Raw genomic sequence first — 24474 nt, forward strand, 5'->3', positions numbered from 1 at the left:
TACAGTTACAATAATTGTGTAATTAAATTACGTAACGCCGTTACATGTAACTAGTTACTCCCCAACACTGGTTGTACCAAACCAACAAGACCATCTCTGGACCACAAAACTAAGAAAAAAAAATTAACTCTTGTAAACATGTGTTGACACAAAAGAGAAGAGATTGTTGAATAAAGCTAGGCTTATTTGTGCTTTTAGCACACAAAAAGTATTCTTGTAACTTCTTAACATTAGGGTTGAAGCACTGATGTCACATGGACTATTTTAACGATGTCCTTACTACTTTTCTGGACCTTGAACATGGTAGTTGCATTGTTGTCTATGGAGGGTCAGAAAGCTCTCAGATTTCAAAATAATTTCTTAATTTGTGATCCGAAGATGAACGAAGGTCTTATGGGTTTGAACGACATGAGGGTGAGTAATTAATGACAGAATTTTCATTTTGGGTGAACTATCCCTTTAATGGTAGCCATTCACAGTTTTTTCTTACTGTGGAAGTCATTGGCTACCTTTAACTGTTTGATTATCAACATTCTTTAAAAGAAACTCATGCAGGTTTGGAACAACTTAAGGGTGAGTAAATTATTTTATTTATTTTTGTAATTTGGGTTAACTATTTATTTAAGGAGGAAATTATTTACAGATTCTTCTTATTATTATTATCCTATTATTACTATTATGTGACATTTTAATGAGTGTATTTACAGTAAGCTGTGTGTAAGCAAGCTTCGCCCCTGATCCCTGAAACTTTTCAGCTTTGCTGCCCCCTGTCGCGCTGGTAAGCGGTGACGTTACATAATTTATTTGCTTACAGCAGCCGTTCATTATCTATTCATTGCATATCATTGCGTAATGAAACTTACTTGTGGAACGAGTTACTTATTAGAGCAAACAAAATGACGCCCAAAATGTAATTCTCAAGACTTCCCAATACACATTCAAGCGAACAGCAGAGCGTGCAGTGGAAGCCGCCATTGTGGCTCCTGTACCGTAGCGCTGCTGAAGCAGAACGCTATGGTGGGTTTGAGCCAACATGGCGGCTCGTGGGCTGTAGTTGCAGACACGCCCCCTGTGAGTCAGAGGGTTTTAGGAGCGCTACTGTAATGACAGCTCAAAGCTGTCCACGTCAACACTGCGCTACCACCATGGACTCCGCGGCTTTGGTAGGCTATGTGTGCCATTTAATCGCTGTTTTTTATTCCTTCACTCATTATAAACGTTGAAATAGTAGATCGACTCGGCTTTGGTAGCTTGTACGCAGTTTGTGTCTTTGACTCAATAGAAAAATATGTTTTCGACTGCAGCTGTTTACTCTTTATAGCCTATTATTCTAAGCCTTCGCGTGCTAAGTTGAAACAGTATTTTAAGAAGCTATACAATTGTGAACTACTGGAAATATGACGTGTCTGGAATTATCAACGCTCGTGCATGTTTTTATCATTGCCAAAAGGAAATTGTTGTTGCCAGAAACAAATCCGGTTTCTCTTTGCGAGCGAATGAAAATGTATGGGAGCAAGCCATAACATTCTTTTTATTTTTTCGATTATGAACTGATCATATATTGTAGTGCCTTTGTAATGTGTTCTCGCTTCTCGTGCACTACGGGTTTGTTTATATTCATTTTCCACTTGGGTCAGTTTGTCCTGAAAGTTTTTTTTCCGTCTTCTCGTGGGAGATGTAGGTTTTCAAAGTGGGACGTGGATGCCACGTCCTCGACGCGTCTCTGCAGAAGCGGAGCGCGTGATTGATTCCACAGGTGGACACTTGGAGGAGATCAGGGATATTGCTTGCCATGGACATTTTAATACTCTTATGAGTTGACCTATATGGAAACATCAGTACTAATTGCAAATGATTAATACAGTAGCTGTAAAAATAATAATTCTAATAATAATTGTGGCGTTACACTGAAATAAGTGATTTTTATAGCTTTTTTTATTCTTTAAGATTGTAAACCCTATGTATGACGAAGAATGACTTTCTACACACACACACACACACACACACACACACACACACACACACACATATATATATATATATATATATATATATATATATATATATATATATAAAGCCTATACATATACAAATTTAGCTTTTTACATTTTAATACAATGCACTGTGTCATCTGAAACACTGAATAGCCTATATTGGAATATATTTTTTTAATTTTGTGTTTAAAAAGGTGATGCTAACTAACCGTGTAGACAGTTTTACAAAAAATTAATTCATTACTATCCTTGTAAAAAAAATACAAGGATCTGCACTGTTTACACATAATCTTAAGGTATACAAAAGGAGCCCTTTCATGGAAGTAACCTTGGGTGAAGATATGCTGCATGTTTTATTGTTATATATAACAGTTTATACGAGTGAGAGGGTCATTGGTAACACTTTTAATAGATGGATTTGCAGTGCAAGTGTTACCGAGAAGTAGATAACAGAGATTAATTGTTGGGCCCTGAAGGTCCACATCGAGACAGAACTCTCTTGTATCCCAACCAGATGGTCTGAAAAGATGATCAGATGATAGGTTTCTCCTTCTGTTCGCCTGGCTCAAGTTCTGTGATACACTCAGACTTTGAATCAGTGGTAGTCAGTGCATGACAGAACTTTGGCCCGGACGGACCCAGTCATTTGGGAGCCAACAACTTTCTCTTTTTATAGTATTTTCCTGTCTGTATCATGTAACTGTATCATTTCAAGGGTGTAGGCTATTTATGACATATGAGATATGAAAAAAAAAAAAGTAATGTTGAATGTTTGAAAATAACGTTGATCTATTTTTTACCAGGAACCCTCGCTCTACACTGTGAAGGCTGTTTTCATCTTAGACAACGATGGAAACAGACTTCTTTCAAAGGTGAATAGACCCCATGTACCCTTCTAAAATATTCATTCTTGTCATCAAAGATGAAGATATTCTTGCACTTTAGACATTTGGGTTATTTTAAAAAACAATGCAATTGTTAAACCATTGGCACATTAGCCATTCAATAATATATGAACTATCAACAAATATTAAATGAAGATTTATGCTGCTTTATAATCAGCACTTTATATCGATTCAGGTGCAAAATCTTGCTTCTATAGAAATCTGAATTCTGGCAGGGTTTAGCTTCATCACTAATTAAGCGCACTTTCACCAGACAATCTGGAATTTTCAAAAAAAGACATTTATTTCGGGGAAAATGTTTTTTTTTTTTTTAAGGAAATTGCAAGCATGTTTTTTAGAACAGTGCTGGAAATTAACTTTGAAGGATCTCCTCTTTTACGTAGTCATTTTATGAAGAAAAAAACCAAACATGTGCAGACATGAAAAAGTGGAAATATGAGTTAAGCATTATGTATAGGCCTACATAGTCATGTACTATAACAAATGATCCCTGTGCTATTTCAGTACTATGATCCAGAACTCTATCCCTCGATGAAAGAGCAGAAGAATTTTGAAAATAATGTCTTCAACAAAACACATAAAGCTGACAGTAAGTTCATTATTTTTTAGTAATTCTTAATGTACGTTGCTTTTTACTAATCAATATGCTGCCAAATGTACTGCTTGTAGTGAGTAGACCTGATTGGCTGCTTCATGTTCCAAGTCAAGCTCTTCAGATCAATGTTTCATAGTAAATTCAAGGAAGTTTAGAGATTTGATTGTGCCGATTAGGACCACAACCACTCTCAAAGTAAAATAATAAGTGTCCCAGATCAGTCCCTGATCAAGTAACTAGTTTACAGTGGTCCTTGGTCATTGGAACTTGCATTTGCAAGCTTCCTCTGGGGTTTTCAGGTCAGATTACTGGAAAACTGGGTGGAGAACCTGTTCTAGAGTTCATAAATGTTTCTGTCACTTGCCCTGTGGGGTGAAGGAGTATGACACCGGGACAACAAAACCACCCTGATCCTTTCACCTGTTTAGGTGTTAACTGTTTAACATGGTCAAAATACACACCTGTATTTGTCTCTTAAAGGTGAACCCGGAGAAATGTGAAACTGTCCTGTCTGTTTAAATTTAGAGAAGAGTTTAAAAAGAGTTTACTGTTATTCTTCAACCAGATATTCAGACATACTGAGATTTAGGTCAAAAGGGCCAGAAAAAGCTCTTTTGACCTGCAGTTGTTAAACTTCACATGAAACTTTCAGTAATCAGACACACCCCACAGCGTCTCAAAGTAAAACACTGACCTGGGATCAGTTTTCCTAGTACAAACGAAACTGATCTTCAATTGGCATTGCAAAAATATGTGATATTTTTTGTGTGCTGTCTGTTGCTTTCAGTCGTTGTAGTTTCTGTGGTCATACTCTGTCTATGATGTTGATCACCGAGTAACAAAATAAACCAGAAAGGTTGAATCTGATGAAAATAAATTTGATGTTGGCTTGACAAAAACTTGCCTAAAAGTAGGGGTGTCCAATAATTATTGTCTGTGAACTAACATAATGATATGACAATATTATAATTTTTTTAACAGTGTGCAATGCATTTCCCTGAATATCAGTGTGTGTGTGTGTGTAACTGCAAATAAAAACAGTTAAACAAACAAGACGTTATTGAGAGAGTTACATTTTAGACAGAATATTGTCTTTTTTTATATTTGGACAATGGAAGTTTTTTTTTTTAAGGGAATCTGCAGCAGAACAATTGTGCGTCTTAGAGAAAAACTGTGGTGTTTCTTTCCTGAATGAATCTGTTTGTGAACTAATCAGTTTAGTCAACGATTTCATGAATCGCTCATTAAGAAGGGCACTTAGCGCCACCCAGTAGCAGTTTGAGAATCATATTTATTTATCCATAACAGCCCTAAACCAGCACAAAAACACACTCAGCAAAATATTGTTTTATTATCATTATCAAAATATCTCTTAAAATGTTGAGATTTTTTTATTGTTATATATATAAATTGTATCCAAAAGTTTATTTAGATTGGTAAATGTTTGTTCTATATCTCTAACAGGTAACTGAACATACATATTTTTTATGAATAAATGGTCAATCTTGTGGATTTTATGTCTTGTGTTTGCACAGATGAAATAGCCTTCTTAGAGGGAATGACGATAGTCTACAAGAGCAGCATTGACTTGTTCTTCTATGTAGTTGGCAGCCCTCAGGAGAATGAGGTAAGTCCTGTATGCAGATGAGCTGGCCTGTGATTGGCTGAAGTGTTGTCCATACTCCAATCTGGTCACTTGTTTCTGACCATTATGGAGAGCGGGTCAGTTTTGGACACTATTTGATATCTGTGCAGTTTTGTTTGTGAAAGAGGATGCACATCTAACAAAAAGTCAGCTGTGTTTCCTTTTTCATGTGTCTTTCTCTTTTCCTGTATTTGTCTGATCTCAGCTCATGCTGATGGCAGTGCTGAACTGCTTGTTTGAGTCTCTCAGTCAGATGTTGAGGTGAGTTCATGCTCTGATATACCATCACTGTTCAAAAGTTTGGGTTCAGTTGGATGTTTTTTTTTTTTTTTTTTGAAGGAAACAAATACATTTTAATCTACAAGGATGCATTAAATTGATCAAAAGAGACAGGAAAGACTGTAGATTTCTGTTTTTAAATTAATGCAGTTCTTTTGTAAATGCAGTTCTGTCTTCATCAAAGACTGTCTGAATAAAATATATCAGTCATTCCACAAAAATATTAAGCAGCACAACATTTATAATGAGAAGAAATGCGTCTTGAGCCGATAATCATTATTTTAGAATGATTTGTGATGGATCATGACGACTGGAGTAAAGATGCTGAGAATTCAACTTTGCATCACAGAAAAAAACTAAAGTTTTTATTTTTAATTTTTTTTAATAATAGTTATAATATTTGATCAAATAAATGCAGCCTTCGTAATCATAAAAAACTTCTATCAAAAAAACTTTAAAAAATCTTACCAGGCCTAAACTTTTGAAAGGTTATATATGAAATCTGAGGCCTAGTGATATTCGGACAACATTGTATGTTTCGATTTTTCAGAACAGTTTAGTTTTGACACTGTATGCAGTTCTAGCTGCCTATAGGCTTAACCATGTCAGAATTCCCAGAATTCTTGGCATCAAGCCTCTGGGTGGTAACCACAGAAACTGGTGAAGTGCAGCGCGGGATGTTACAGAAGAACACTTGTGTGCTCAGATGTCTGGTTCTTCTCCAACAGGAAGAATGTGGAGAAAAGGACTCTGCTGGATAATTTGGATGGAGTGTTCCTAGTGGTGGATGAAATCATCGATGGAGGGTGAGTAACAGTGTTCTCTTTTAGAACCTGCACAGTTGAGTTGAATTTAAATTTACTTCATCTTCAATATCACATGATCGTTCAGAAATCATTCTGATATGCTGATTTGGGGCTCAGGAAACACTTCTTATTACTGTCAATGTGGAAAACCATGCTTAAAGGGTTAGTTCACCCAAAAATGAAAATTCTGTCATTAATTACTCACCCTCATTTCGTTCCAACCTCATAAGACCTTCGTTCATCTTCAGAACATGAATTAAGATATTTTTGATGAAATCTGAGAGCTTTCTGACCTGACTCATAAGACAGCAACACAACTGACATGTTCAAGACCCAGAAAGGTAGTTAGGAAATTGTTAAAATGGTCCATGTGACATCAGTGGTTCAGCCCTAATTTTATGAAGCTATGAGAATACTTTCTGTACTCAATGAAAACAAAAATAACACATTTCTTAAACAATTTCTTCTCTGTGTCAGACATGACAGTGCCACGACACATGCATGTGCATTCTTCTGCTTGTAAACCAGGTGCAGTGCATCCGGGTTCTACGTCAGCATGCGTGGTCCTGTCGTGACTGACACGCAATTTTTGTTTTCTTTACGCACAAAAATATTCTCGCCTCTGGGGTTAACTATCCCTTTAAAATTTTAGTTGAAATTGTATATACTCAATAACTAGACTGACTGAATTCATAATTATCATGAGGGTTGCTTTCATATGACATATGACATATAAAAAATGTCAACGCTGACAATTTTGTGTCGTAAAATGAACGTTTTTCTACATTCATGTGTTGCCCATTGACATGCTTGCAGGGTGATTCTGGAGAGTGACCCCCAGCAGGTCATTGAAAAGGTCAACTACAGGGTAAGAAACTGTATAGAAGAGCACATATCATTGTGTAATGAACTGACAGTGTTTGTTTCTTGTATTCAGGGGTTCTGCTCTGACAGCTTGTTATTATACACCAGACATTTGTTAGATGTGACAAAAGTACTGCAAGTCAGCAGTTTCTAGTTTCTAGCTTGCTTTTTTTACCCAGAATCACTGCTTCCTGTCTTTATAACTACCTCGGCAAATCATTTCAGCTTGACAGGAAGTTGCCCTTGTTTGGTTTTTATTTTAAATGTGTATGTGGAAAAGAGGGCTAAACAGAAGATTCCGTTCTGTTATTCTATAACTAATGTGTCCCTTTCACTTGCATACACACACAGACTAAATGCCCCCTCTCTTGCCCTGTCAGTGTTTGTCGGAGCAAGCATATGGCTTCGTCCTTTTTGATTACATCACTGGTAACATGGAGGGCCAAGGAGAGAGGCGGCAGCTACTGTAGCTCTCCTTCCCTCCCTTCCCTCTCTCTCCCTTTGATTTAGAGCTGGATAGAGACAGGAGAGAGAGAGGGACGAGGGTGAGAGAGTGGACAGGTAACTGCATGGCATGCACAAGTGTGAGTGAGACTCACAAGAGGAACAGCTGTAACCCAGGCGGGCGATCAATATTAAAAAAGCGTCTCGCTGACATCTGACCATAAACCTTTCGCTGCGGAGTGGGAGACACTGAGTCACATCTTTGAGTTACGCTCGCATAAACTCTCTCAATCAAAGACCGTCATGATTTCAACGCAGCTGACCTCAGTCCATGCTTCTGATTTATGCTGCTATGAGTTTTATTTTGTATTCCTGTGCAAAGGGGGGGGGGGGGGGGGGGTGTTCTCCTACTAAAATCCACCCTTAAAATAAATGTTTAAATTCAAATAAAATGTAAATGCATTACAAAATAGAATACAAATAAATAGTACTATTAAATGAATCTTTAAATTCTATCTAAAAATCTAATCACAGGCAAATGTATATTGTCAATATATACTTTTAGTATATGTATTCTTCTTTTTTAGCAGTAAAAATGGAAATGTATTATCCACTTATACATTGTAGCAGCTGGAGAACCTTTTATTTTGTCATCTTTTAGATGATTTTCAGACTGGTCCTGCTCCAGTAAAGTGGATGCATTTTTTAAACTTTTTTTGTTTTTAGTTATTAAAAATGCTAATAGATTTAAGTTTTTGTTGTTGTTGTTTTTAATTAATTATTATATTTTTAAATTGCAATGTATTATATGTGAATCCAGTACAAATGGACATTGCTGGGATGTCATCTGTGGGAATATGTTCCTCCACAAGTTTCACCCATGAAATAAATGATTGTAATTATTTATTTTTATCATTTTCATATTCATTATTCATATTTATTTTACATGGCATCATAAATAACATTAAAACATTATAACAAAAATGCAAACCTCAGACAAATTTTATTTTTCATTTTATTTTATTTATTGTATTTTTTTTTTGTATTTGTATTATAAGTGAATAGACTGTACTTAATTACTTGTTTGTTTATTTAGACTCACCTTTAGGGATGGTTCTGCACCTTTTATAATGGTTGACCAATATGGATAAACAAAATGTTAATAGAATTTGATGTATTACTTTATATTAGAAGTAACATTTGAATACATTTTAGCAACTGGGGCATAACTTTATTCTGTGATCTTCTTCTAGATGTTTTTTAGACTCAGATTTAATGATTTTCTTGTTCTAGTGTAGTGATCAACCAGTATGGACTTTTATATAATATCTCTACAGCAACTGATGGCTAAAATAAGTCCAATATATACATAATAAAAGAATACATGCATAATATTTACTAAACATTTGCTTAATTGACAACAGAAAATGCGACCATTATTATCAAGCAATGCCATTAATCTCAAATCAGGCAGAAATGTGCAGATCCTTTGGTCTGTTATTACTTTAAATATCCTCTGTGTGTTCTTGCTACAGCTTTGGGACACTGTTTTGGTCATTAGTGATGTTTAACATTAGTAGCAGTGGAGTTACGCTGTGTTGGTGACCTTTAACCTTCACTTTGGCATACAGTAACAGTTTCAAACAAATTGCAAATTGCATGTCTGGCTTGGTTGGTTGTAGTTTATGTTGGTTAGTTATTATTTTAATTGTAATTGTTTTTATTTTTGCCTTTTTTACAGGCAGATGACAGCCCATTATCAGAACAGAGTGTGGCACAGGTACTGAACACATAATGAACTTACATAGAAAATCGCAAACACACAGACACTGTAATAAGGCATTTCCCTTCTTTTAACATCTTTGTCATAAAACACTTTTACAGTTCAAAACTTGTTAAGAGGTCTGAACTGGTTTGCTTTCTGTCTTCTGTCATTAACGCCTGGACTGATTTTAGTCTCGCTCTAACCACTAACTCTAACCTTGACAGCACATCACTGAAAAACTGGCTCTCACCTCTAATGTAAGTGCATGAACACACACATATATATGCATGCTGAAACAAGCAGGCATGTGCATTGAAGATATTGTAAAAATGTTATTCAGCCTTTAGTTTAAATCTTTGAAACATAATATCTGAGTGACAACAGAGGTGTAATATCATAGATAATGGACTGAAACTAATCTAAAGGGAAGTTTAATTATAAAAAAGGCATCACAGTAGATGGAAGCAATTGTTAAGAAGCTCGGATTGTAATGTTGTGGTCTTCAGATGCCCCCTTGTGGCCATAATATGAACATGTTAATGTGTGGCTGGGGAGTTTTTTATTACTATAATAATATCCCCGCTATCAGGAAACTCAGAACGTTCTGGCAAGATTCTCTCAAACCGATGAACAAATGTTTCCCCAGTAACCTTATGTTATCTGGTCTTTAATAATGTTCTCAAAACGTTAGCACAAAACATTATTTAGACTCCAATCATGGTCTTGTTTTAGAGAACATTCAAAAGTAACATTCCCTTAATGTTTGCAAAATGATAGAATTGAATGTCCCTTTACTGTTCCCATAAGCAGGATTTATTTATTTGTTATATTTTATTTCATATATTACATTTTATTTTTTTTTAATAAAATATATTTTACACATTTTTTATATTTTATATTTTGTTTTTGAAGAACATTCAAAATTAGTGATTTCATAACTTAATGGAAACAGATGCAAAACGTTCTTAGAACATATTTCTGTTGCGTACACCTCCTTATGGCATCTGGCATTATCAAATTATAATGATTTTAATTGCTTGCATATTATCTATCCATCCATCTATCTATCGATCGATCGATCGATCGATCGATCTAATGTTTTAAAATAGTGTTTTGCACCTATATTGCCTTGCTTCAGTATTAAATAATATTAATACTCACAATATAGATTATATTAACTGATTAACAACTCAAATTATTTCATATTGAACTGCATATGTGTTGCCATTGTGTTACAGTTTTTTGGGTTGATCTGACTAATCCACCTTGTTTTATTTTTCAGGTGTTACAATCAGCAAAGGAGCAGATCAAGTGGTCGATTCTAAAATAACATTTCTCCATGACCTCTGAAGGAATCTGTAAATTATTGCAAGGGAATTTCGTTTTTTATTTTTAATGAGTTTTAATGCAATTAATTATTAAAGTAGTGCACTGGGTAGTTAACGTCATGTTTAGTGCTGGTGTATTTATATTTGTTTGTCAAAGAGTAAATTAGGTCATTTGTGTGTGTGTGTTTTTTAAATGATATAAAAAGGCATATTTGCTCACTGGGCTCTGAACCAAATATCAGCCAATGCACAAATACCTGTCTATTTCCAAATCAGCTTTAAAGCAATTGCAATTCTATTAAACCTCTGCAAATATTGCTGTTCTGTTTAGAGGAGGTACAGTTATGTTTCCTTTCAGCATAGCCTCTCATTTAAATGGTCATATGTCAAAGCTTTATTATCTAAACTTGTCTTTTGTCAGTTTTTGTATTTTTGTTTTGCTTTACAACCTGTTGTCAAAAAATAAATGACTGCGTTCTGTTACACTAGGCATAGGCCTATATATATATATATATATATATATATATATATATATATATATATATATATATATATATATAACAAAATATTTTGCAGTTTTTTTTAATAAAGAAAGTGCAATATTATGAAATTGAGTCCACTATAATATTAATAATTGTCTGACAAGCCACAACTAAACACTACATGTACTGTAGTTTAGAAGTATGAAAAGTAGCATTCAAAAATGTTGATAAAAAATGTCAAAGACATTTCAGAAGGCTATATTTAATTTTCTAGTAAAATAAACTATTCTGTGTTTTAATTTTTAAAACCATGGTTTCAGGAAGTACTTGTGCATAAAAATGTCATTTATCTAATAAATGTTTTTTTTATTTTTTTTATTTGAAGATTTGTTGAGTAGTTTCTGTCTTAAGACCGAATGACAATACGACAACAATGCTGATTCTCTATTGGAGAGAGAAGAGTGAATGTAGACCAATCAGATTGGTTCCTTAATGAATATTTTGCATAAACACGAATATATTTAATAGTAACAAAAAGAGGGTGTGGCTTGGACTGCCATTGGATGCCGTGGGCCAATGAAAATCGCGAAGCCGAGGCTCCGCCTACTGAGGACTCGTCGAAGCGTGACTGGTCGGAGACATTAAAGCTGGGCGTTGACTTCTGAAAGCGTGGGTGAACTTCGACACCCAATCACATTTGACTCTTTCTTTTCGGCTCATGCCAGCCAAATCTGACCTGTTAGTTACCACTAGCCCAAATAAAACATACAGGCTAATAATAACCAGTTACCCAAATGGTCTGGTTAAGTTTAGAGGTTAAATTTAGTAATAATTATAAATTTAGAGCTGACAAAAATAGCAACAAATAACATTATGCATATTGCCCACCATGTCTCATTCTACAAATAAATAAGGCTATCAGAAAGTAAGCACAATTTGCTTCACGTGGCTACAATTAACACGTTTTAAACAGTAGGCCTAAACATATGAAATATAAGCAAAATCCACAGTATATTCCTTTCTTATATCAAATTATTATATTTAATTAAAATTATTCTTATCCTATTAAGGCGAGCTAACACTTGGGCAAACTGGCATTATTATCAAGCAATGCCATTAATCTTAAATCAGGCAGGAATGTGCAGATCCTTTGGTCTGTTGTTACTTCAGGTGTTGTTCTTGCTACAGCTTTTCGTTGTTGTTGTTTTTTGGACATTAGTGTTTTGTTGCTGTTGTTGTTTTTACAACCTGTTGTCCCCTATTCTTGACTGCGTTTCCCAAAAACATGGTTGGCTTAAGTTGATCGTAAAAACGATCACACGAATCGTCTGAGACTTGGGGACCTTATCTCAAAACCATCGTAATTTAAATAGTACTTGAAAATCCTCTCAAGTGCATCTCTAAAACAGGATTATGAGGTCACCAGCAGGACAATCGGCAGAGTACACCTTTACCTTTATTCAAGTGCAATGTGATTATAATTAAGGCTTTTGATTGTGCTTTATTGTACACTTTATTGATCGTTTTTTAATATTAAATTATAAATGAAATGATTGAAAAGTGCAGAAAAAATAAGTATAAATACACATCTAATTTAAATCACAAAAAAAGTAATGTAGTAAATATGCTTGAAAGGCTGGGAAAAACAGGGATAAGCTAAAAAAAAAAAAAAGACTTGCCGACGTGCACAAAAACCAGTAATGTATTGGACCCGTAAATAACAGATATTATTTAGCCTACTATATAGTATAATCTAGGCTATTATACTATATATATATATTAATCACATATTATATTCAAATCCTTAGCCTATATTATAATCACATTGCAATTGAATCAAGTTAAGAAGTCGTAAGAAGACAGATTTATGTGGTTACCTGTAGGACAATTGGCAGACCACATAAATCTGTCTTCTTACGATGCCTTTCAGGCTTTGATCTACAATCTACGATGATATTGAAGTGCTAGTTACAATGCTTTTGAGAAACAGGCCGTAATATGAAGATCAGTCGTATCGTTTTTATGAACTTCCTAGGCTTACGAAGATTTTGGGAAACGCAGGCCAGAACCAGCGAACACTGTTACTTAATCTTATGAACTTTTACTTTCTTCATTTCCTCCCTGCGATGTATCATTTTCTTCTTTTGATCTCGTACTTTTGTGTTTAGTTTGGACCTCTTTGGGCTCCTCCTCATGAGTGTACCTCAGAGGTGTCAAGTAACGAAGTACTACCTTACTCAATAGAAATTTTGGGTAGCCTATCTATACTTTATTGGAGTAATTATTTTTCAGCCGACTTTTTACTCTTACATTTTCACGCAAGTAGCCTATCTGTAGCTAGTACTTTCTTCTCCTTACATTTTAAAAATAGGTTCGTTACTGCTATTTTATTCCGACTTGTCATCATTCCAAAAAAAACGAAAAAAAAACGGTGCGTTTCCCAAAAGCATCGTTAGCCATCTATCGTCGCAAGTTCCGTTGTTACCAACGTAGTTCAACGAATTGGTGTTTCCCGAAACCAAAGTTCAAACGAACATTCGCAAACTGCATCGCAAACTTGTGTCGTTGGAACGACAGCTCTTCACCTGTGGTTAGAGGCATAGTTCGTCGTTAGTTTGCTGTGACGTCACTGATTGCGCCGCACCTGGGCTATGTTCTATTCACAGTTATCGACCCTATGCCCTAATTCCTTTAGACGATTTCACCATCCACTTTGAGTGATTTAAAAGACTTAAAGTTGTGGTTTAAGTTTATTACATAATTCGCCTTTTTTATTATTATTACAAATTCAGTTTGAAACTATATAGCAGCGTGGCCTCGCGATTATTCTCCCTTAGAAGTGCTCTCTGAAAGCATTAATCTTGCCGATTAGAATGCAGTCATTGTTTCGTTCGTGCGAAGAAACGGTGAGTTTGTCAAGTGAGTTATCTTGGTAAAAACATTCCAAAATACACGTCTCATATAACAATATTGGTAAAACAGTGTGTTTTTCCCTTATATAAAATGTTAACACTCAAATTACAGTAGCTATTTTTATAGTAAATTAATTTTTAATTTTAAATGAATGTACCTAAATAAAGTAAAACAAATGTATAAATAAGTGAGTGATTTTGTTGTTTTTACAGAATTAGAATATAGAATACTCTCTACAAATGTGTTTGTGTGTGAATGTATATATATATATAGAGAGAGAGAGAGAGGGAGAAAGAGAGAAAGAGAGACAGTATACACTGTTTGCAAAAGTTTTTTATGTTGTTAAGTGTTCATTTAATGCATATCGGCAAAGAAACCAAATATTTAACAGAAATTATGTCAGATTAAACAAATGGTTTAAACTGCAGTGGGCTGGATGCTGCACAGGTGACAGGACATATGGGCGAAGAGGACCTGTCTCCAACAGCCAGCTATCACCAAAGCCATGCACCCTCTTCAGCCACCTGCAAACTGCAGAAGTGGCCCACACAAAAGAGTCATGTGTGCTTCCATCACCCACCCATCAGGCCATCACCCACCACCTCCATAAATTTCCAACAGCATAATAATGCAGTGTAGCTAACAACTGAATTTAAAGCGTTGTTTCTTCTTATTGCCCTCTGAAGATGTGAAGCCTGATGTTGAAGGGCCAGAATGGAGAGGGCCTGATGTTGGAGGCCTGGACTTTGAAGGCAAAGGCCTGGTTGATGACCATTGCAACAGGCCCCAGGATGACCAAAACTGTCTCTTCCTCTGTAGGGACAGGAGGAACTGAATTGATACCCCATCAGTCTTGTTTGCTTCCCTCTTACGTGCCACAGCCCTCTGTTTTGTCACACTTGCAAAGTCCCTCCACTTATTTCTGACTTCGTCTGGGCTTTGTCCATATCCATAGCTAGCATCGTTTATTTATTGAGTGATTTCAACCTCCTCGAAAAGAACTGCAATTTCAAGCTATGAAATTTGGGGTTTTCGTGTCATTTTCATTAAATAGGAAAGATTGAGCAAAATAAGTAATCCACAACCAGTGTTGGGAAGGTTACTTTGGAAATGTAATAGGTTACAGATTACAAGTTACCCTATTTAAAATGTAATAGTAGTGTAACTTTTTCAATTACTTTATTAAAGTAATGTAACTAATTACTTTTGAGTACTTTTTGATTACTTTTCTAAATTTGTGAAAATTAAAGAATAATAAATAAAAGCATATACATCAACTTAAATACAGTTATCTAATAAGCATGTGACGTATTCTGTGTAATAAACTCCTGAAACATTGGTGTTTTTTTTAAACTGCTGTCTCTTTGTATATGATGATAGTTTTCTCAAAATAAGTAAAATGCACATGAAGTGACACAGAGCAGTTCTAGAAATTATGTTTATGTGCTCGTGTACTCCTATATTGAGGCGGCAGGGGTTGAAAACACTGCGAGCTTCAGTAGGCCTATGTGTAGTAAATGAAACCATGTCTTTGGAAATAAAAACCATGGAAAAAAATTCAGACTGGAAAAATTCAAATTCATACAAACAAATTCATGGACCAAACTATTTTTTATTTTATCTATTTCGTCTATAATCGTTTATCTAACGATTTTTATCTATTTTAAATCTTTAATTTGGGGACATGCAAAATAATTAAAAGTTCTCTCCTGAGCTGCACCTTCACTTCCATTTTTCTCTTCAGTCTCTTTATTTTGCCCTGTTATCCATCTCTCTCATGACTTTAATACTCAAGATTGAACAAAACTATACTTTACAATACAATACTCTACAATACTACAATATCTTTATAGAAAAATCCTAATACTGTACACGAGTCATGTTTTTCCCTTACAAAAATTAACCATGATTTTATTAGCCTATATAAAAGTAAAATAACCTTGTTTAATTTTTTTTTTTTTTTTGCAAATTGATTTGTATTTATTTTTAAATAAATGCATTTGTAAAATAATTTTAAATTTTTGGTTATCACAGTTAAACAATAGTAACCATTTTCTCTGGATTTATAGTTAAATATTAAAATGTTAATTTTCGTAAGGGTTGTGTTGTTGACTGTCGTAGCTCCCCCTAAACCTATAAAAAAATCTGAATTTTTTTCAGCTAAATTACTACTGTAACATTACAACAGATAATAATGATGTCCTTTATATAGTATTTTGAGTGATGACTGATGAGCAACGTGCTGCTGCTTGATTAAATAAATAAAAAAACAAAGACAAAAAAGCATCTTTACAGATGAAACTGACCTGAAACCCTGAACAGGAGTTCTGCTCAGGAGAGAGAGAGATTCCTCTCTCTCTCTCTCTCTCTCTCTCTCTCTCTCTCTCTCTCTCTCTCTCTCTCTCTCTCTCTCTCTCTCTCTCTCTCTCTCTCTCTCTCTCTCTCTCTCTCTCTCTCTCTCTCTCTCTCTCCCATTGATTACTCTGAGTCTGATCCAAACCGTTTGGCGGAGGCGCGGAGAGCGCGCGACTTATTAGAGATTTAATTCTCAAATGGCGGATTCGCAAATGATCGCTTTAGTACATTCGGCAGGCAATTATACAATAATGATATTAAATAGTGGGGCAAAATCGGCTGCCAGGCCACCGGGAATTGTCCCGGTTCTCCCGGTGTCTAGTCCGCGCCTGATTTCCACAGACACGCAGAATGTGCAAGTCATATATTGCATTTTTGTGGCTTAATATTCACAGACACTAGTCCATGTCATGTTTTGATTCAAGTGAACTGACCTACTTTTGATTTAGTCATCCAAAATGTGGCATATTCCGTCCGCGTTAGGTATTCCGTTTTTATGACTAGATTCTACGAACCAGACTGTATTTCCGCATCCCGGAAATTATTAGGGCGTATGTCTCAGAATAGTCAGTGCAATTTGGGAAATAAATCAGTTAAATCTGTATGTGGATGCGTGTAAACATTCAAATGTAATCCCCTTTGTAATCGTTAAAAATTTCATAAGTAACTGTAATTTAATTACTCATTTTTTCGTAGTAACTGTAACTAATTACAGTTACAATAATTTTGTAATTAAATTACGTAACGCTGTTACATGTAACTAGTTACTCCCCAACACTGTCCACAACAGTACATCACAGTTTATCAAAACCCATCTTTTTTTCAATTGTGGTTAAGTAGCCTATCAATATAACATAAGAAATAGTATTTATCTGAAATTGTGAAATTATTGACATTGGGATCAGAAAAGAGCACATTTTTAACTCCATGTGTGTATATAATGTATCGCAGAACAAATGAATGATTTGATTCGTTATTACCCGACTCCTACGTAACGTCATTTCAAAAGTGTAAGTCGAGTCGAAGAAAAGAGAAAATAAAACCAAATTACTGTAGGTGGCAGTAGCCTATGTGCTGATCGCTCCAGTCGGCCAGTAGATCGAAGAAAAAGAAGAACGACGGTTCAAACCATAGACTGTATAAACGTAGTTGAACGATGGATCTGCGACACAGGTACCATGGTTTCGGGAAACAGTCGTGACTAGGTCGTTCGTTTTCATAACGATTTATCGTACTATGGTGGTTAATCAGGGAGTTACGTCGTTGTACGGGAAACGCACCCCAGATAAATCGCGCCATCCGGATGGAGTGAATTTGATTGTGGTTGGATGAGAAGTATAAACATATAGCATTCCGACACCCTATTGGTTTATACGCGATCCATCGCACGTGCACTTGACACAAATCACATCACACACTCCAGCATACTTTAGCCAGTGGTGGGTTCGTAAAAAGTTATTATTTCTCACTACTGGCTCATTTATCAAATGGGTGCTTTCTCTTCATCCTCCGCGAATTAAGCTCCTGGAAGTAGTTCGGTATCAAGACGTTTGAATAAATTATTGTTTGGGATTGTCAATGTTGTTATAACATTTTACCAACTTTGTAACTCGTTACCCGAACACTGGACACAGGGGCGCTGGACTGGGGTAAAACCAGTACTGATTACCAGGGCCCCAAAGGAAGAGAGGGCCCTTGAAAAGTCTGGAATATATATTTCCAAGGGGAGGGGGGCCCATTAGGATTGCCTATGCATAGGGCCCGGGATCTTGTGCAGCGCCCCTGACTGGACATCAGACGTATGTAGCGAATACAGGAAGGTATCAGTCAAGAAGATATCAGGTTTATGAGTTATTTTTTATTTTTGGATTAATCACTTGCATTCATTTTGACAGCACTAATGTTTATTGTATATAGACAACCATACAAGGGTAATTGTTACTAAGCCTGCACCAATGTTCTTGTCCATTGCCCTCGCAGATTCCTGCAGCTAAGCTTGGATGTACATTTACATTCCATTAAAGGTTATTGATGACATGCCTCTGAAGTTTGACTTTTTGCACCATTACAATACTTATAGGCAACCTATCTCTAGTTCTTTAATGTATTCGCATTGTACTAAAGTGCGTTCATTTTCAATGGGCATATATGCGGCTGAAACAGGTAGCCTAGTGCATCCCAAATTTTTCAACATGAACATTTTAATATAACATTATAGTCATTATGGCCTATGGCCTTTATAAAAAAGCTTAGGCGTGGCCTAAGCTTTTGTTCTTAATGGTGTTTTTTCCCCCTTACATTACTTTTACTTTTATACTTTAAGTAGTTTTGAAACCAGTACTTTTGCACTTTTACTTGAGTAAAAAGCTTGAGTTGATACTTCAACTTCTACAAAAGTCTTTTTAAACCCTAGTACCTATCCTTTACTTGAGTAATGAATGTGAATACTTTTAATATCAGTGGTGTACCTCCACAATACCATTTTTGGCCTGTTTATTTGTGCTTTTTTTAAACCTCCAAATTTAATCTCTTTATTTATATGTTAGAGAGAGAGAGAGAGAGAGATTAATTGCTTATTTTGTAAAATAAATAGATAAATAAAATGAAATGTCAAAAAATGGAAGGAAACAATGATGAAGAAAGGGGAACCCACCCTCAACAAAATAGCTATAGCTCCTATTAACACCATCGATATTGCTGTTGTTGTATTCTTAATTAATTTGTGCCTTAATAATTATAATGTATGAGTTATTTCTGCCATATCATGAAGTTCCCACAAACGCTGTCAAAATTCACACGCAGGTGTTGTTTTAAATATTATGGACTTCCCTTCAAATCAGCCACAACAAATAATGAAATTGTATAGGCTATTTTAGGTTTAGGTCATTTTTTTAAGTATATATTCCATGTAGACATCATGAGTTTAAAAATACCTAATAGTTGAGCACACATATTGCAGTGTTAAATATGCTCATGGAAATCAGTGATATAGAGACTGTAGTGGTAAAAGTAAATTACGAGTTTGAATATAATTATTGGTACATATAATCAAGCTGAATGTAGGCTAAAAACCTGTGAAATCGAGTAGAATTGATATTAATTATTAAAAAGTTGGAACAAATGTCGGAAATTGGGGAAAGACTTTACAGAATACTAATACTGTCACTGAATGTGTTTTCTTAGAAGCACCAGTATTTTACAGATGTTGTCTGTCATTGTAAGTTGCCAGGAGTGGTGAATGATTGTTGTGTTTGCCATTATCGCCATCCATTGGACAAATGGAAATCTACACTGTCATCTTGAAAAAGCCAGACTCTCAGCATCTAATGCGTTTTGTGCTCAATGTAAATTAAATATACTGAGCACAAACGAAGATATAAACAGTTGCTGGTTGCCATTGAAATTCATAGCATAGAAAAAAATACTATTGAGGTCAATGGCTATAAGCAACTGTTTGTTTCCCAACATTCTTCAAAATATCTTCTTTTGTGTTCATCAGAAAAAAAAGAAACTCGCACAGGTTTGAGGGTATGACAGAAATTCCAGTTTTGTGTGAGCTATATCCCTTAACAGGCCTAAGATTGTTTTTGGTCTAATTAAGTCAACCCAGTCTGTTGGCTGGGTTTGGAGGTTAAGCCAGGCCAGGCTGGGAAATTCGACCAGCTTGGCCAGGATGTGAGAACATCTAAAACCAGCAAACCAGCATCTCTTTGCAGCATCCTTTTCCCAAAGATATCATGGATGTATTTTTAACCCTTGTAGTAATCCATCATTTATGGCATCATGTTTCCTGCATGTAATTATACAGTGGGGTCATAAAGCGAACACACACACACACACACACACACACACACACACACAGAGACACACACATGTGTTGCTGCATCTTCACATCCTCAGGAAATGTGTTTTTAAGAGAGTAGAGGGTGTTAATAGATTTCAGATCGCTTGCTGCTGCTCTCACAAAGTGCTTCAAAGTGAAGAAGCGCCGGATGAAAGAACGCCCCTTCGTCTGTCACAGATCTCTTCATGGGATAGAGACACGCAACACTGTGGGCTCATCCCGAAACACAGCCCTCCACGAGGTCACAACAGCACGCTAATGTCCTCAAGGACTTGACCTTGAGAAGATTTGTCTCCATATTTCTCATTTTTTGCCATGAGAAATCTGACGTTGTTTCCCCTGTGCTGAATCGTTTATTGATATGATGAAAGACAAATTTATGCATAAATGACATAAAGCTGAATGCATTCATAAAGTCAAACAAATGCTTTCAAATAAACCCTACCACATATTTCTAATTCAAGCACAGAGTTGGCATTTTGGAGTACTTACAGATCCATTAACACAATAGGAAAAGGAGGATCTATCTATCTATCTATCTATCTATAAGTGCATATTTGTCTAGCTGTACATCCTGTGTCACATGATTTCAAATTTAAATCAGTAATTAAAAAAATAAATAAACTTTAATTTTCACTGGGTTCTAAACTTCTAAAAATAAAATACATTTATAGAATATAACATTATGACTATATTATGTTTTATAAATAATAATAGATAATCATTACAGGGTATTTCACCCTCAAACATTTTCAGAGGCTGAAATCACCAATCACCAAAACTGGCATATTCTATTCTGTCCTATTCTATTCTATTAGTGTGAAAAAAAATATTATATATATACACAAAATATACACAATTATCTTCCACTGTACGACTGGTAAGTCTTCGAAATAAAAGCATCTTATTACAGTTTTTCTCAGTCACTTTGGTGCATTTCTCAAATCAGAAAGGAAATTCTCAAAACTACTTGTACAACCTCCACATCATCTAGTCATTTATACACATCATAAAACCAGTTTCTCAATCTTTTGAACAAGTTGTGATTGCTTTTGTACATTCATGCAATTGATTACACACATTTATCTGCGGTTTCCTGCATTATCATTTGCTAATGTCATGTTGCTCAAAATGTATTACATAGCATTCTGTGCAATAGTCTTACTCCTCAAAATATCTAGCCTTTAGTTCATCGTATAAGTCATAAAATGCAAAATGGTTAATCTAGTTTTCATAAACTGCCAAGCACACTTTTTTTTTTTTTTTTTTTTTACACATTATTATTAGGCTTTTTGTCAATCTGGCATGAATTGTGCAAGTTAATCTTTACTAATGAAGAGAATGTAGATGATAAACCAATGATAAATCATTTCTCTGAAATAGCTCAAAGGTTTATCTCATGAATCTTCAGTTAAAAAGCTTATACTGTATAGACAGAGGACAACGCAAGAGTTACACATTCTGAAAATTGGCTTATTTTCATCTTTGTGCCCATATTTCTTTTTCCTTTTCTATATCACAATGACATTGTAAAGGTTTTTATTTTATTTTTTTGGGGTCAGACCACTAGTAAAAGTGTAACTGGGAATTCTATCCAGTCTCTTTCAATCAATATCCCACATACAGTAATGTGTAAATTTGTACTTTTGAAATGGATATATGGCATACATAAGCATATTGCATACTGTTCAATACAGTAACTGTCATCCAAAATGTTGCCATAGTTTACATCAGAACATCCCTCCAGAGTACAGTTATATTGACAACATGACTAATCATTTTGACTGTCTTATCCGTAAACTATGACACAAGGACTTGTCATTCGATGGCACTGACATGTTCATTGACACAGATATTTATTTTTGAGCGATTAACTAAGGATTTTGAGCAAGAGACTGGCTTTTGCAGGTAATCCATGGTGTTTTGCTATTTGTACGAGTTGTTTTGAGAAATGCACTTACTGTTTTGCAAATTGTGAGTTTGATTCGAGAAATGTACCAAAGCGACTGAGAAAAACTGTAAATAATAAATGAAGTCAATCACACTTCATGGTCTATAAACATCAAGCTGGCTCTATTAATCAATGAATTATGAGGGGGTTCAGTTTTGAAACACTGGTCGTATGGTCACCCATAATTGGGCATACAAGCATCTGGGAAGTACAGGCAATGTGGATTTTGGTTTACATCACAGGAGCCAGTTGGCATATGGTGAGACCTTTGAACTGTTCCTCATTTTTCACTTGTTGGCACAAGTGTCATGGTTGACGTGAGGAAATCATACTGCTGGTCTGTTCGGAATCAGTTATGGAAAACAGGAAGAGCAAGAGTTCATGTGAAAGAGTGTGCTAGTTTGAACCTTTTTAAGACATGATGAACTGTGGTGAGTGGAAGTACAGGTCACAAAATGACAGTTTTGTTTGTGCTTTTAGATCTCATGTAAGCCCTGTGTGATGATTGTGACTGCATTTCTGTTGGATATGACAAGCCTCACTTTACAGTTCAGCAATCTGAAAATATCCCCTTGCGTTCAGCTGCAGCAGTTAAAGTCCATGAACACCTGAAGAGCAGCAGAAATCATTAAAAGTCTAACCTCGCTCACATTTTCAGTCAAATCATGCGGCACAGCAAGGGGTTGCTGCATATATAGGAGATGGAGTGAAGAAACTGAGCGTGATTGGTTGGCAGCTGTTTAGCATACTCTCCCTGAATGGCTAAGGAGCTGACATTGATGGATTGGTCCTTTACTGATTGGTTCCTCTTAAAAATGACGTTCACAAATGCAGGGCAGGGCTAAACATATGGGGTGTGGCTAATTTAATGTGTGCTGTCAATCACCAAGGGGCCTCAACACATGAAGAAAGTGTTAAGAGTTTTGCCCGCCAACATTTTTGTTTAAAACACATTTTCTACTATATTTATCATTTAAACCATGGATTATCAATTCAACACTTTTGTAGAAAAGACAAGAATTTCATGCATACCAAACAAAAGCTACACATAATTTCACTTTTAATCTACTGAACAATTTAACAATATCTCTATTTATCACAGTGGTACTGAAGATAAATATGGAAACAATAGACGTGAAAATGAAGGTAAAGTAACGGATGAAAATTTTTCAAGCTATAGCTGACAATTAATAAATCAAGTGTTTGTGAGTCGTCACATTCATCCTCCTGGCAGGTTCATCTGGAATATTAACTTATTCTCAAACTGCTGAAAGAAAAAAGTATGAAATGAACTATTTGAATCGTCTGTTTCTTGGAAGAACCAAACAGTGTGGTGTATTTTGGAGGCCTGTGTTATTTAACTCAGGGTCCTTAAGTATGGTACTAAATTACATTGTGCTGTCACATGGACTTAAAAGCATTTTAAAATATGTGTTGGGCTGGATCTCGAGATCTCATGAAATGAATCCATCCATGAAGCCAGGCGCTTCCAAGCAGACACAAGGCCCTGTGGAAGGCCTGAGCTCATGGAGAAACTCCCGCCATTTTGTCTCCTGTTTCTCGTCAGGTCGCCTGCCAACTCCGAGTCCCCCAATCAGGGCGCCCAGAGGAACACATGGTCCGCGGGGCTCCTCAATACTCTCGCGTGCCACACGCCCCATTTCAAATAAACACCCGGCTCCACTTGGCGCTGTGAGGCCCGCCATCTGCCCAAACAGCGCAAGGCGGAAAATAAATGCCGCGCTCCTAAACAAATAAACCTTCGCGCCATTCAAGCGCGGGATAAAATACGATTTATCCTCGCCAAATGTAAACACGGCGACAGGGCTCTGAATATATGAGGAGACCCGTGCAATGGTGAGGTTTCACAGAGTATAGAGTCAACAGGAAAGTAATGAAAGGAAAGTGTAGTCGTTTGGAGAAATAAATGATAAGCTTTTCAGGCAGAGAGCCACAGCGCGCTCCACTTATAGTCCAATTTGCTAGAAGACGACAAGCATATAGATATCCACCTCGAGAAAAAATATTATTTTAAAAGTTTTATATTAAAAGGGTAACCTGTCAGTGACTGGCATAATGTATATTGGCAAACTATTTTATTTAGTTTATTTTATTTGACAAAGGCTAACTCTTAAAATTTATTTTTGTTGGTGTGAACTATTAGCTGAATAATAAACCAGTAAGGCTTATTTAAATCTTATCACATGAAGCATACTTATCCTTTGACTTTACAGGTTCCGTAGGGAATTGTCATTGTTGGTTTTAGGCTACAATGAAGCGGTTAGCCTATATTTGAAACCCTTT

General features: G+C 35.7%; 1 protein-coding gene and 1 long non-coding RNA gene across 7 annotated transcripts in view; both read left to right on the plus strand.

Annotated features, from left to right (window-relative positions):
- Window positions 1-363: 363 nt before the first annotated feature.
- Window positions 364-11133, plus strand: LOC132142305 (coatomer subunit zeta-1-like). 5 transcript variants are annotated; one of them, XR_009434043.1, is made up of 10 exons: window positions 364-414; window positions 2798-2866; window positions 3404-3488; window positions 5030-5121; window positions 5345-5400; window positions 6147-6224; window positions 7041-7092; window positions 7469-7649; window positions 9274-9312; window positions 10580-11133. XR_009434043.1 is itself a non-coding variant. In XM_059552085.1 (10 exons), exons 1-10 carry the CDS (start codon window positions 379-381, stop codon window positions 10625-10627), a joined length of 588 nt encoding a protein of 195 aa, XP_059408068.1. In that variant the 5' UTR covers window positions 364-378; the 3' UTR covers window positions 10628-11133. The 5 variants fall into 5 exon arrangements, 4 of the variants coding, with proteins under 4 accessions (XP_059408068.1, XP_059408081.1, XP_059408089.1 ...); XM_059552085.1 differs by lacking the exon at window positions 7469-7649 and adding an exon at window positions 9522-9554; XM_059552106.1 differs by lacking the exons at window positions 364-414; window positions 7469-7649 and adding exons at window positions 1085-1163; window positions 9522-9554.
- A 12364-nt stretch (window positions 11134-23497) lies between these two features.
- Window positions 23498-24474, plus strand: part of LOC132113444 (uncharacterized) — a 10300-nt gene continuing 9323 nt past the window's right edge. For both annotated transcript variants that reach the window (XR_009425172.1, XR_009425176.1), the window contains exon 1: window positions 23498-24027. This is a non-coding gene — a long non-coding RNA (uncharacterized LOC132113444). The remainder of the gene's footprint in view (window positions 24028-24474) is intronic.

This window comes from Carassius carassius, chromosome 1 (assembly GCF_963082965.1).
Source record: "Carassius carassius chromosome 1, fCarCar2.1, whole genome shotgun sequence".
NCBI lineage: Eukaryota > Metazoa > Chordata > Actinopteri > Cypriniformes > Cyprinidae > Carassius > Carassius carassius.

Excerpts from the sequence above, each read along its gene's own strand:
- LOC132142305 (XM_059552106.1), top strand. The coding sequence starts at position 1,104 with ATGACAGCTCAAAGCTGTCCACGTCAACACTGCGCTACCACCATGGAC. Across the intron at positions 2,867-3,403 it reads GAAACAGACTTCTTTCAAAG|TACTATGATCCAGAACTCTA; the intron begins GTGAATAGACCC and ends GTGCTATTTCAG. Across the intron at positions 6,225-7,040 it reads GATGAAATCATCGATGGAGG|GGTGATTCTGGAGAGTGACC; the intron begins GTGAGTAACAGT and ends ACATGCTTGCAG.